A 14,934-nucleotide genomic window follows, 5' to 3' on the forward strand; every position below is an offset into this window, starting at 1 on the left:
CACTGGCAACTCGTTCGGGTGGTGCACCATCTTGCATGAAGATGGTAGAATCGAGACATCCTCTTTGGTGCAGTTGTGGAACCACAAAGTTCTGTAGCATATTGGCATATTGTCATATTGGACTTCAGGTACGCGTGTTTTGTGACAACATTTCTCTGACAGAAGAATCATTAGTCATGCATTTCCCACGCCATGGCCACCGATATCGCCTGATCTCAACCCTTGTGACATTTGGCTGTGGGGATTTCTTAAAAGCATTGTGTATCAAGGACATGCACCCGATATTTTAATTTTAAAGATCGAATAACGTTACACGTGAGACAAATCAATTCCGATATATTGCGAGCCACTGTGGAAAATATCGTGCACCGTATGCAGTTCCTGGAACATCAGAAAAGGTGGTTATATTGAACCTCATTTGTAATTAACAATAAACGTCATGAAATTGATGTGTGCTGTCTTTCATTTGCCATTTAGTCAATCATTAGTGACACCTACTAAAATTAATTTGGCGGCGCCAAAATTTCCCCTGTTGGCGACTCTTGGTACTTTTTTTTCGTTAAATCGAATCCCCATGTTCCACTTTGTACGTCTACCGAATATTGGTGTATTTCGTCCAATACATTACTCGCTAGAATGCTCTAAGCACTTGACGATATTTTATAATCACCCGGTACAGTGAAACGTTGCACAAATACCATTTATGCAAATTAAATATGTCCACAATGACGTTGCATCGAAAGAAGCTTCTATAAAAGCACTCAGTTACGGAATTCGTCAATTCATTGCATGTGGCCAAATAATGTCACCATTAGTGAAATATTCTGTCAAGGCACAACTATTATTTTACTAAAATAATAGTTGTGCCTTGACAGCATTGCAAAAGTTTAGATCATTAAAGGGATTAAAAACGGGTCCTATGACTACAAATGGTTTACTCAAAAATGATTCCAAAATTTGAAGAGACCAGTTCCTTAGATGTCAAACCTTGTAGAGAAAGAAAGTCCATCGAACGGCAGAAGTGAAGAAAGTAGCCACAGCTTTAAAGGAAGAAAAGATGGCAAATGTCGTAGGAAGGAGCAGTGCATGGCCTATTGCAGAGTCTTTAGACAAACCCATAAGCACAGTTCATAAAGTCGTAAGGTAAATTCTTCGCTCTGATCCTTACAAGATTTCCCACTTTTAGCAATTGCTTAATCCTGACCGGGGTGCACAAGAAACATTTACCATGCAGTTTCTTGCTCAGACTGAACTGGAAAGCGAATGTCCATGGAACATTTACAGGAGTAACAAGCTCACTTCCATCTGTACAGTGATGTGAATAAGAACAACTGCAAACCACACTTCGTGCGACAAATTCCACTTCATTTCAGAAGGCCACCGTTTGGTGTGGTTTTACAGCGGAATTCATTAAAGGACTCTATCTTTTTCGCAGAGCTCGGTCCTGATGGTCTCGTTACCTGCACTGTTAATGCCAGCGATATGCATCTCTTTTAGCCAATTAGGTGATTCCAATACTTCAACAGCATCACTGCCTGAATTCAACAGTTTTTCTGCATGATGCTGCTCCTCCTCACATTGCTACCTCCTGTCCAGCAGTTGATTCAGACACATTTTACTGAGGAGAGAATCATCAGCCCCATTTTTGTACAATGTGGCCAGCGCACTCGTCGGATCTGAATCGTTGCGACTTTTGGCTGTGGGGACTTCTCAAAAGCCTTGTCTATCATGGACACATAACCAACTTAGTGGACCTCAAGACCAGCATTGTCATACCCTAATCCATAACATTTCGAGTGAAACTCTACGTTCTGCAGTTGAGCACGATTTTGTGATTTCAGCACAAAATCGTGTTGAAGGAGGACATCATATCGAACATGTTGTTGTGTACACAACGCATTGTATACCCTACATGTTTTGTGACGTTTTGAATTGCCCACTATGGTATTGCAGCGCCATGAATCGAGTGAAACTCTACGTTCTGTGAATGAGTACGATTTTGTGATTTCAGCACGTTACTGACAACGGAGGACATCATATCGAACATGTTGTTGTGTACACAAAGCTCTGTATACCCTACGTGTTTTGTCACTTTTTGAATTACCCACTACGGTATTGCAGCGCCATGAATCGCCCTAGTGGCACCTTTTAGAACTAACATTGGCTTTTGCACAAATGAAATTTCATTGTGCACACACCATCATGAAATATAATAATAATAATAATTATTATTATTATTATTATTATATAATATTAATAATAACAATAATAATACTTCTAAGGCCACAACAGGACATGCTAGACCTAAATCCTTGATACACATGATGATGATGATGATAATGATGATGATGATGATAATAATAATAATAATAATAATAATAATAATAATACTTTAACACATATTTATTCCCTTATAGGGAGTATCGAAGCCTTTTAACCCTATGTAGCTTTTGGAGACTGAGCCGCCATTATAAGCCGCCACCAATGAATAGACCTCCAATCAAGTGCTGCCATGTCTTGGTACCTAACCCTAAAAGGATATGTTACTGTCTGAATTAATGTGGTTCTACGGTTGGTTTTCTTGAGTTTTACGGATGAAAAAAATGTGTTTCTGGAAAAAATTCGACTTCTCCATGCCAGAGATCGACTAACTCTGGAACCGGTCGAAGATAAGCTTAGAAAAAGTTCCTCCAACTATACCCTTTCGAAATGTGAACTTTGCTTATAATCACCTTGTACTTCTGGCAATATCAAAATTTCTAAACACGAGGTGGTACTCAGTACAATATAGCAAATGCTTATATTCTTAAGGGGAACCCCTGGTTCCATCATCTCACTAAGAGGTTCCCCTTAAGAATATAAGCATTTGCCATTTTGTAGTGATTTATATTTTAGAGGAGCAATATGAAAAGAAATCAGAAAGACGGTGTCTAGAAAGATATTACTGTTATTGGAATAACCCTCAACCTTTCTTGGCAAATCACCTCACAAATATGATCACTTTATCAACCAGAAGATGAAAATTCCGATCTTTGATTTATGGGTTCCTTTTTTTCTTACATCTGTTTTAAAATATCCATTCTTGGCTCGTATCCAAAGAACAATTATATTGATCATTAACCATTTCTTCCCAATTTACAGAAAGGATGAACACTTCTCGTGGGTGAGATCATTATAATAAATAAATGAAATAATTATTATAAATATGATTACACATATAATAAAATATCTAAAAATTGAAATGTTGAGTTCTAATGAAGAAAGGAATGCTCTTAGTATCGATGGCCTTGCTATTTCTGAATTAGATCTTATCTAATTTCATTTATATAGAGTGATTATTTTTTACTCTTCGTTAACAGGTTGCTACTACGCCAGTCACAGAAATGCATCCTGTTAGCTTTTCGTTTTGCCTTTCAAGAATGACGTAAGTGCGGAGTATACACGTGAACGTGTTTCATAACTGTGAGACGTTTCCTGTATATTAAATGCCTGTGTTTTACATGCTAATTGATTGTTTTGTAAGTTGATTCGCTTCATGATTTCCATAAATGCCAGTAAGTCTAAAGATTCGGCATTTCATCTGCAGTAATGGGCATGGTGCCTTCAGCTATTAATCACTTCCTTTCTGCTACTTCAGAGAAAAATTCCGACGAAAGTTCAAAGGTGTGTTGTCCACTTTCTGATTTACCCGAAGAGATCTTAGTAGAAATATTATCTCACGTTCCTGCAGATATTTTGCTTCGAGTTTGTTGCCTTGTATGTCAGTTTTGGAAATCCTTGATTGATAGTCATGCTGTATGGAAAAAAAAATGCCTGCGCGAAGGTATTGTAATTCCACCTGTTCGCCTTTTTTCCTTGCCAAAACACTTTTATAGAATCTTATATATCAAGAATCCATATAATCGGAATTTGATAAAAAATCCATCAGGAAGAGGTAACGCGGAATTTTTTTTAAAGTAATAACTGATTATTATTTAATGCTCTGCTTTAAATTTTAGTGTTATGAGTATGTTTCTATTTTGAGATCGGCCAGAAGTTTTCGAACATAAGCGATTTCTCTGCACATGGCATGGAATTATTTGCGCGACTCGCAGTGCAAGTTACTTTGGAAATGTTCTGAGATTATGTGGAAGGTGATGTAGTGTTACATTTGAAAAGGCTATTCAGAATGGCCATAAACATTCGGATTCATGTTAAAACTTATAGTTTCAGAAATAGTAAATGTTTTAGGCGGAGAGGGAGAGATTAATGAGGAGCTATCCCATCGTATTATTCATGCGTTATCCCAACATCACAATCTAAGCAATATGATAATTTTATCTATGCGAAAAAAGAAAACATGGTTCATATTTAAGGTGATCCTCTCCCTCCTCCACAAAGTTATTCTTTGTGGAGGAAGGGGAGGGGGGGGGTTACCTTAGACAACAGTCTGTTATGTCACTTTATTATTATTATTACCCAGGCCTCCATGGAGTCAAAAGACATCTTGGGATTAAATTCATGTTGAATTCACTTGTTAAATTCATGTACTGTTTGCTCTCCTATGTGGAGTATACACGTGAACATGTTTCATAACTGTGAAATGTTTCCTGTATATTAAATGGCTGTGTTTTACATGCTAATTGATTGTTTTGTAAGTTGCTTCGCTTCATGATTTACATAAATGCCAGTAAGTCTAAAGGTTTGACATTTCATCTGCAGTAATGGGCATGGTGCCTTCAGCCATTAATCACTTCCTTTCTGCTACTTCAGAGAAAAATTCCGACGAAAGTTCAAAGGTGTGTTGTCCTTTGAACTTTCAAAGGACATAATAGCAACACATGAATTTGACTTATTTTATTGATAGTATTCAGCAATTCACTTTCTTGTTTCAAACCTAAGATTCCCACCTTAGTGGCTAATGAGAAAAAAAAAAAATTTCCTCTTCATCTGAACAGGAAATCTTTTCTTTTTTTTTTTTTTACCTTCTAAATGACCCTAGCATTAAATGGCTCTATTTATTTTTTATATATATATATATATATATATATATATAGAGAGAGAGAGAGAGAGAGAGAGAGAGAAAGTATTTTACCTTGGGTAAACCCAAGGTAAAATACTTTCTACATTTATATCTCCTTCTGAGATTTTTATTTAATAAGGTTAAAACACTTTATGGTAACTTGTTCTGGTAAAATACTTATAAGTTCTGTATTACTAAAATCTTGGTATTTCTAGCCTGGCTTCCACTGATGAGACCTCAATCGAAACCAGTCTGAGTAGTGGCCCCTTGCCTTTAATACAAAGTATCATACATCTCCTCCAGGAGATGTGCTTTGCATTAAGGATAAATATTAAGATTAGTGATCAGAGCTTATTCTACTTTTACCATGAGTTGCCTTGGTCTTGCACTACGTGCAGGGTTAGCCAGACTTGCAACACTTGCAGGTGCAAACTTGACTTGTTTGTCTGTTTGCTTACTTGGGAAATGGAGTAAAACCAGGTTTAAAATAGCTTGGTATCTTTAACATATATATATATATATATATATATATATATATATATAACTTAGGCAAAACTGTTGAGGAAAAATGGAATAACATCAAAACAATTATAACGCATGTGGCCATGAATCACTGGGAAAGAAGAAGAAATGGCAGAGAAGAAAGGGAATTAGAAAATGGGATGAGCAGATCTCTCAAATTATTGAAGACAAAAGGAATGCTTTTAAAAAATACTTAGCAACAAAATCTCAAGATGACTATATAGAATACAAGAGAAAAAGAGCAATTGCTAAACAAGCTGTAAGAGAAAAACAGTGTCCTGGGACAACTTTGTCTCTGAACTTGAAACAGATATTACATGCCCACAGTCCAAAACTTTTAAAATACTAAATAATTTAGATAGAGATCTAAGAGAAAACGCATGTCTTTCACCCATCGAGCAGAATACCTGGCTAAGTTATTATAAAACCTTTGGACTCATAATAAAGATTTTGAAACAATAATGAGACACTCTTGGATCCTATATCAATAGACAAGTTAGAAACTACTCTAAAAAGTTATAAAAACCATAAAATACCAGGTGAAGATGGGTTAAATACTGATTTAATCAAATATGCAGGCGTAAACTTCAAAATTCGTTTCCTTAAACTAATAAATAAAATATGGAATGGTGAACCACCACCAAAAGACTGGCAAAAGGCAATGGTTATTCCTATACCCTTCTTGTGTATAGGAATAACCATTGCCTTTTGCCATTATTTTGATATTAATAACTGTAATTATAGAGAAACTAGTCTCCTAAACTCTGGATATGAAATCTATAGCAAAATTCTGAAAAATAGACTGTTCCAATTCTATGAAGATAAGATAGGAGAAAAGTAGAATGGATTCAGGAGCGGCTGCTCCTGTGCAGATGGATACGTTACCTTAAAAGTTTTATTGGAAAAGCATAAAGAATACAATGTGGAACCCCATATTGCTTTCATTAATTATTCTAAATCATTTGACAGAGTTAATCATAATAAACATTTTGAGATATTAATAAATGATAGTTTCTCATCACCTAATTAAAGTGATACATATACAGACAACATGATTGCAGTAAAAGTTAATGGAAGAATCTCTGACTGGGAACCTAAAAACAGGGAGTAAGCCAAGGCTGTAGCCTATCACCCATTCTTTTCACAATCTATATGAATTCAGTAGTATGACAATTGGAGACTCACAGTACATGGTTATATCCCAATTAACAAACACACTAATATAAACACAATACTGTTTGCAGATGGCAGGCCATACTTGCAGCCTCTGAAACTGTTCTGCAATACTCTATCCATCATCTTAATCTAATAGTAAAAAAATTTAATATGGAAATTTCAAAAGAGAAGACAAAGGTACTTGCCTTTAAGAGAAGAGACCCAGTAAGAAGTAAAATCTGTTTAGACAATACAAATATTGAACAAGTCAACTCTTTAAAATACCTTTTGATATCACCTAACCTACAGAGAAGAAAAATACTATTGAAATTTGTAATTTTCATTTCTATGAGCTTTAAATATTATAAATCAGGTTTTTAAACCCTCAAAGATATATAAACATACTTGAATTAGTCTAATCTTTAGAGGTACCTGTGACATAATTATAATTAATAACTTAACATGTATAAAACCAACAGTAATAACTTTAATGAATTAAAGGTACAAATATTTCATATTGAAAGTAACAGTACATCATCAGTGTAGAACAAACAGTTAAAGGAATGTAATACAAAGTACAGAAGAGTCGGTGGATTACCAATTAAATTGTTGCCGCATGCCAGAAGATTAATATTAATAAAATATTATTAAAATAAATAATTTTTAAAAACTATTTCATTGATGGTTGCATAAGATAAGAATCTCCCAAACTTTTGGGAGAGAGAGAGAGAGACTGTCATTTCGATTCAAATTCAGCCGATGTAAAAGGTCTTCACAACTTTCTTTGAAAAGGTGTTCATATTTAAACCTACATCTGTGGAGAAGACAAGCTTTATCCCACTGGATATTATGATTAGTGTCAATGCTATGTTGTGCTAGACCAGACTTATGAGGTTTCATGTATTCGATATAATACTGATGTTCCTTCATTCTTTTTTCCACAGAACGGCCTGTTTGTCCAAAGTATGATAAATTGCATTCACATGGTATCTCTCTCTCTCCCTCTCCCAAAAGTTTGGGAGATTCTTATCTTATGCAACCATCAATGAAATAGTTTTTAAGAATTATTTAATTTAATGATATTTTATTAATATTAATCTTCTGGCATGCGGAAACAATTTAATTGGTAATCTGCTGACTGTTCTGTACTTTCTTTGTATTCCATTCCTTAACTGTTTGTTCTACACTGATATGTGCTGTTACTTTCAATATGAAATATTTGTAGCTTTCATTCATGAAAGTTATTACTGTTGGTTTTATACATGTTAAGTTATTAATACTTGTATTAGAGATTATAAAACATTGGCCAGACCAGTGCTGACTTTGGGAAGTGAGGCATGGATAATCAGAAAAGGAAATGAGAGAAGAATAACTGCAGCAGAAATGAGGTTTATGAGAACTGCGGGATACACCTTGTTAAAATATAGAAATCTTGGAAGAAATGCATGAACAACCAGTAATAGAATATATCCATAACCAGTGGCATAGCTAGAGCTTTTGCCAACCCTCTCAATATACACAAAAAGTCAAAACGATGTAGGGAAAGAAATTAAAACACTATGTTTGTTTATTTTAGTTGTAAGTATATTATTAATTAAGTAATAAAATTACTAAGTTAACATAAATGAAATAATTATCGAAAACTAAAATTGTTTCACATGAAAAGTGCCGCCCGGGGAAGATCCCCCCCCCCCAGCTACACCACTGTCTATAACTATAGATGGAAATGGAAACAGCACATTGAAAGAATTGAACAATAGTAGAATCACCAAACAAATCCTTGAATATGAACCCATGGGGAAGAGATCAGTTGGATGACCATATAAAAGATGGAATGAGATGGTAATGCCCCCCGAGATCTAATACAAGATAGGAAGAAGAAGAAGATTCAGCAATTCTAAAGCGCATCATTAAATTCAAAACCATATTCATATAGTTCGAGTCAAATGGAATCTTTTTGGGTTTTCATACTGGCACCAGTCACTATAAAACTTATTATTATTAATAACAAGTTATTAATTACATAGCTCCACTATGTTATAAGCTTATGGCAGGAAGCCATTTTTATCTCGCACATACTTGTCTGTCATACTCCTTTGCATTCACTTGCAGAGTACTTGTTATTTCCTGAAACAACATACTTGGATAAAAATCTACTATTCATTCTCTCACTAACTTATTGCATGCTCAACTTTTGAGGATGAACCCTCATTTTTTTTACCCCTTCCACCATGCATTGAAGAAAACCTTGGTTGAACTTCTTCAACTTATGCACTATGTTAAAATAAGTATTATTTATGACACCACTGTATTTTAGAGAAACCTAAATTACCCACATTCCAGTGTCATTTGGCCTTAAGCACACTCTTATTCTTTTGGCAAACTCTCCATCAGCTTATGATAATAACTCAGTTATTTATAGTAAAAATCATCATAGTAATACTGTGGGCAGTATTACTATAATGTAATATGATCGTGTTTGTAGAAATTGGAAGGCAACAGAAACTGAACATATATGTAAAAGAGAGTGGAATAAAATGGTAAAGGATAGGTCATTTATTACCTAACATAAATATTCTTTTCTATATTAAGGCAAGCATTTTTAGAGAACTTCTAGAAGCACTGTCAAAATCTGAGGACAGTATTTGGTGATTAGATGGATTTGTAATTTGCATAAAGTTGATATCTGTTCAAAAGTAACGTATAGCTTGAGCAAAAAAAAACATTTCTTTAATGCTGTGGTGCAAGGGGCAGTATATGTAATACAGTATCTTTATGTTAAGAAAGATTGAAAGTAGAATTGGGTCAAGAATAGAAATGTCATCTTGTCATGAGATATGGATGTGGTCAAAGATGGGAAGTAAAATCGGTTCTTATTTTGAGAAATAAGACAGACTGAGTTTTTCTACTATTGATATTCAGGTTATCTGAACTGAGTTTAAGAATAGTTTGGAAATTAGAATTTCAGACTGTATGGCTGTTCAGGTGAATCTTTTTTGACTGGTGCAAGGTTTTTCAAATAAGAGAGGAGTTGTATATACTTTCATCTACAAAACTGTGGATTGGATTTGCAATCACTGGAGAGGTTATTGATATATAGAATGAAGAGAACAGTTGAAAGAACAGAGCCTTGTGTACCCCCACCATCAAACAAAATATGCTTCCTGACAGAAATCTGCAACTCATTCACAGAAATCATAAGAGCAGTCCACAAAATTGAGGCTTCCTTAATAGGCCATAAATGCCTTGGGGATATTGAGAGTAACCACTTGAGATCTCTCGACCTTTGTGTGGTATTTATTCAAAGAATGGTGATATAAGCAAGAAAATCCCCACTTTATTGACAGAATCTATGCTGGCAGTCATTTATTAGTTGACAGGCTTCTAGATAGTAGTCAAAGTTGAGTGTTTATGGATTTCTTCATTAATTTGGAAAGAACTGAAGTGAGAGAAACTGGAAGTAATTTGATTGCAATGGTTTGTTACACAGTTTGTTCCAGGTTGCAGGATAGATACCAGTGGAATATATGAGAATAAAAAAGTGACATGAGAATAAAAATAAAAAGAACAAAATAAGGTTTAAAAAAAGGAGTGAACAGGATACAAACCTTTTAAATAACCAGGAAATAACACTTGAGGACCAGGAGACTCGTTTTTATATTCAGTTTAGACAAGATTCTTCTGGACGGTATGACCAAGATTATTGATGCAGAAATTGGAGGAAAAGTAAGCCAGAAGATTGCATTTTTCTGTAGGTAATGATACAGCAAAACTATGGGAGCAGAGGAAAAAATGCATTCAGGATTGGACAGAAATTATGCAAATAGTATAAAGAATATGCTCATTTCTTCTCTTGTACAACTTTGCATTGGAGAAAAATGCCTAGATAAGAACAATTTAAAGTAGAATGGGTAATCAGTGTTTTCATATATTCCATTATTCATTATTTTTATTCCATTATTTCATATAACCATTATTATTCTATATAGCCATTCTCATTCACACAACATGTGAATGAGAATGGCTGAGTATTGATCATAGGAGAAATTGATACTAGTAGTTCATACAGTCTAGAGGACTGTATCTCCTTTTCTGTTAGGAAAGGGAGGTACAGTTTTGAGATGGAAATTAACATCATTGATGTCGGAATGAGACTACATGTATTTGTGAAATAAATCTTGAAAGGCTTTGAGATGGTTGGCTTTTTCCTATAGATAGTTCTGTTTCTCTCATTTAACTTTTCTTATGTTTGAAATCTTTGGTTTTTAATACAAGAAATAGTACCTACAAAACTTAGTATTTAGCTATGGATAGATGTTTGTAAATGTATTATCTGTAAAACCTACTGCTGATCTAAATGAGACATTTACTTCATATTAGGGAAGACCACACAGTTTTGGAGACTTGGCATAATAATACAGATCTTATCTCTGTTTCTTTGTTCCAGGATAGTACCTATTTGAGAAGTTTATTAAATTTGTTAATTTAAGATTATGTGAGATATTATGATGATAGGCTGTAGTATGTTCTGTTTATTCTATGGTGATAATTTTATTGTCCCGGTACCTTTTTTGTTGACTATATGCTCCCCCTGAATAAAATTGAATAAGTAAAAAAAAAAGAAAAAAAGTTTTTATAGTTAAGATACAATTTTGTTGGTTTTTGCTGCTCCCGAAACTTGTTGCTTAGGTGGTCCTGAACTACTACAGTTCTTCCCATACTCTAATTACAATAGTATTATTATTAGCACCAGACTTCCATGGAGTCTAAAGACTCATCATGGAGACAAACATTCATCAAACCATGTATCGCCATTCACCACAATGTCAAGCAAAGCATTCCACAAGCCATACAATATATTAATACCTCTGTCAAAGCAGTAAACAAAATCTATGAAAGGAATTTTGTTTTTTAAGAGCAGCTGCTTGATCATAGCCTTTTACTAATACAGAGATATCATTTTTAATAACTGTATTTAAGAGAATTAAGAAAATAAAATAAATTTATAAACTAAAAAATAAATAAAATATTTTTTCCAATGCTTTGGTGAAGTCCAGTTTTTTAGATGTGCCTTGAATATATGGAATGGTATAGTCTCTTTTCTGGAGGGGGTGGGAGATGTTGTTTTGGCGTTTTAATATTTTTTGCAGTTGCCATTGTCATAGGAACACAACATAACATGCTATGTACATAGCATGTCGCATGTATAAGCCTGAAGTCTTAAATAGTCCCCCCCCTCCTCATAGTGGGCTAAAATGTCTTTGGCTGTTGGGCCGAAGTAAAGAGGAGGAGAGCCTCCCAAATTTGGTGCACTTTTATGCAACCAAATTTGTTAAGGTTTGGATAGTTTAAGGTAGAAGCAGATTCAAGGAAAAGTCTTTAATATTTATATTTGCTACAGGAGTAGAGCAGCCTTCCAGCTTATCCTGTGGCAGATGTGCAAATCATGGTCAGCAAGTCCTTGGGTGGCTGTAGTAGTGGAAACAGATATAGTCCTTATGTTCAGCAATTCTGATATCAGCTGTTTGCCGTAGCAAGATAGTTTATAACTACAGGGATCTAGTAAACATCTGGCAGGTGTAGGTACTGGTGGAGTAGATAAGTTTTTAGACTTAGTTTTTTAGATGTGCCTTGAATATATGGAATGGTATAGTCTCTTTTCTGGAGGGGGTGGGAGATGTTGTTTTGGCGTTTTAATATTTTTTGCATTTGGTAAGAATCGTAGCCATTGGCTAGGAAAATTCTCTGAATGTCTAGTTCTGTGGAGAGGGCACTGTTATCTGAATTAAATAATTTAACCCTGTTATATAAAGTTCCAATAATGCCATACTGTTGGGGAGGGTTGACTGTTTGTTAGTGTATCATCAGTGTGTTTTCTGTAAACAAACAATGTCAAGATTCCATCAGTCTGGCATGTAATTAAAGTGTCTAGGAAGGGAAGACTGTTATCTTCTTTTTCTAAGGTGAACTGGTGTCTAGAATGTTAATTGTTTATATGTTAAAAACATGTTGAGAGCATCCAGGCCATGTGGCCAAGTGAAGAACATATCAAGAGCATTGCCAAACAGTGATTTCCCTTACGGAAGTGAAATTTTGTATAACGTTATAGCTTTTTTGTTGCATTGAAAATTTTCAGTAAAGATTCTGTAAATAACATTATAGAAATTGTTGAAATTTCAGAGAGAGAGAATGGAAAAATTTCTTTGATTAATAAATACAGTAATTTTGGACTTAATGGAGCTGATTTCAGAAGGGATCTTTTAGCACAGATATGATGGGCTTATTTTGACTGAAATATATGCTTTAACTGTCAGTGGGTATAATTTTTTTTATTCCTCCATTTTAGAACAGTTACTCTGTCAACAAACTTAAGATTTTTTTTTAACCATTAGCTTTCCTATAAAAACAGTTTTTGTTGTTGGTTGGTGAGCAGAGATCACAATATTCAAACCAAATGCAGTTCAAACATTACTCTCAGAGAAACTTAGCCTGATTGGACAAGCATATCTGCCTTCTTACCAATAGACTGTAGGTTCAAATCTCACTATGGGCATGGGAGTTCCATGAAAATTCATCAAAAACAGTTAATCAAAAAGGCAGTTTGCTGAATGACAACTCATTGAAAAGCAATTTATTGACTAAACAATTCATTCATCATGATAATTCATTGCAAATGCATTTGAAAAAACAATTCACAGATAATTTTTCAATGAATTCCTTTCATGATTCATCAAAAGAGTAATTTTCTTGTGAAATATTGTTTAAAAGTGTTCAGTAACAGTACCTATTGTTACTCAAGATATAGACAACATATGTAGGTGATCATCACGACATAATTATTTTGTTGTATTTTAAAAAATTATTCTGTAAGTGCATACTGCTTCATTGTGTAGATGGTGATTTATCTCTAGACAAAAAACTTTGTTCTACCGAATTTTTTTTCACTACAACAATGGTCAGATTCAAATCAAAACTGAAATTTTAATAGAGATCTTAACTGTAAAATTTCATTAAATTTCATCCAGCTATTGCAGAATTGTTAAATGTCATTTTAAAACTTCTTTACCAAAATAATTTAAACTGAGCCACTTGGCACTAAAACTGAACTGCATAACTTATGTTTCACAAATCCTAAAGTTTCTCAAATTCCACTAAGTAAGAGAGTTATTGCAATATATAATATCGACACCTTTGTTGACACCTTCCCCCAAATATAGATAAACTGGAACAGTTCGATAAATTTTTCAAGTACTAAATCTGAATTAAATTCATTCCATAATAACTGGTGTATAGATGTCACATGCATACTAATAACAGAACCTCCATAGTTCAGTCAGTATACATGAAGCCCTTAGCTTAGAGAGACTTGGGTTTGAATCATGCCTATGACACGAAGAACCTTTATCAGTCCTCTTCAACTCAAGTTAGCCAGTTTCATATAGGAATGGCAGTGTTTTCCCTTCTGGAAACTCCGATTATTCAGTACCCCCTCCCCCCTCCAACATGCAGACTGGTCCCTTGAACACATCTACAAACATAAATCATGTACCTGCAAGGAAGACCATGGGAAACCATCTTGTTTTATAATTATTTCCTAGTAAAGTAGCATTGTTACCCCCACTAGCCATTAGGTCTTAGAGAGAGGAAGAGGGGGAGGAATAATAATAATAATGATTATTATTAGTAGTAGTAGTATGAATCTTTAATTGGGAATGTAAGGATTCCAAACAATGAAGCATCCAGGCTAATATACTGTTGCCAGTGAACAAACCATCCAGATTAATCATTATTAATGTATTACACTGTCATTTGCAAAATGCTATTATTCTGATGTGAAGGGTAAAATGATAAAATTAGCATGATGATAATCCCATATCTGTTTCCTATGGTAAAATACACTATAATTAAAGTTTGTACTTTATATATGCATCTTATCGCTTTTATGGTTTATATTATATATGTTTTAATTTTTCAATAACTGATTGTTTTCTCATTATTTCTTTTTTTACTCTTATTATTATTATTTATTGTAACTCCAGTGAAGAAATGAATGAGTAATCTAAATCTGTGTTGCATGCCAAGAAATTATTCTGCAAATCGTCAAGTTAATTCATGCAATAACCAAAAAACAAACAAACAAAAGTATTATTCTGCAAATTGCCACATTTGTTGATTCCATATGATGTAAAATACACAGAACACATATACAGTTTGAAAGGAATATTTCCAAAAAAACTTGTCCCACACATCTTAAA

General features: G+C 34.2%; 1 protein-coding gene across 4 annotated transcripts in view; it reads left to right on the forward strand.

The window, feature by feature from the left end:
* Positions 1–3,430: 3,430 nt before the first annotated feature.
* LOC150109158 (F-box only protein 44-like) overlaps positions 3,431–14,934 on the forward strand; it is a 59,437-nt gene continuing 47,933 nt past the window's right edge. For 2 of the 4 annotated variants that reach the window (XM_090411784.1, XM_090411794.1), the window contains exon 1: positions 3,431–3,934. In XM_090411784.1, the coding sequence (XP_090267910.1) occupies positions 3,589–3,934 (346 nt within the window). In that variant the 5' untranslated portion in view covers positions 3,431–3,588. The remainder of the gene's footprint in view (positions 3,935–14,934) is intronic. The other 2 variants (XM_090411802.1, XM_090411808.1) reach the window with 1 other exon arrangement.

The sequence above is a fragment of the Typopeltis vanoorti genome, chromosome 2 (assembly GCF_054136105.1).
Source record: "Typopeltis vanoorti isolate ZY-2024b chromosome 2, IOZ_Tvanoo_1.0, whole genome shotgun sequence".
Lineage (NCBI taxonomy): Eukaryota > Metazoa > Arthropoda > Arachnida > Uropygi > Thelyphonidae > Typopeltis > Typopeltis vanoorti.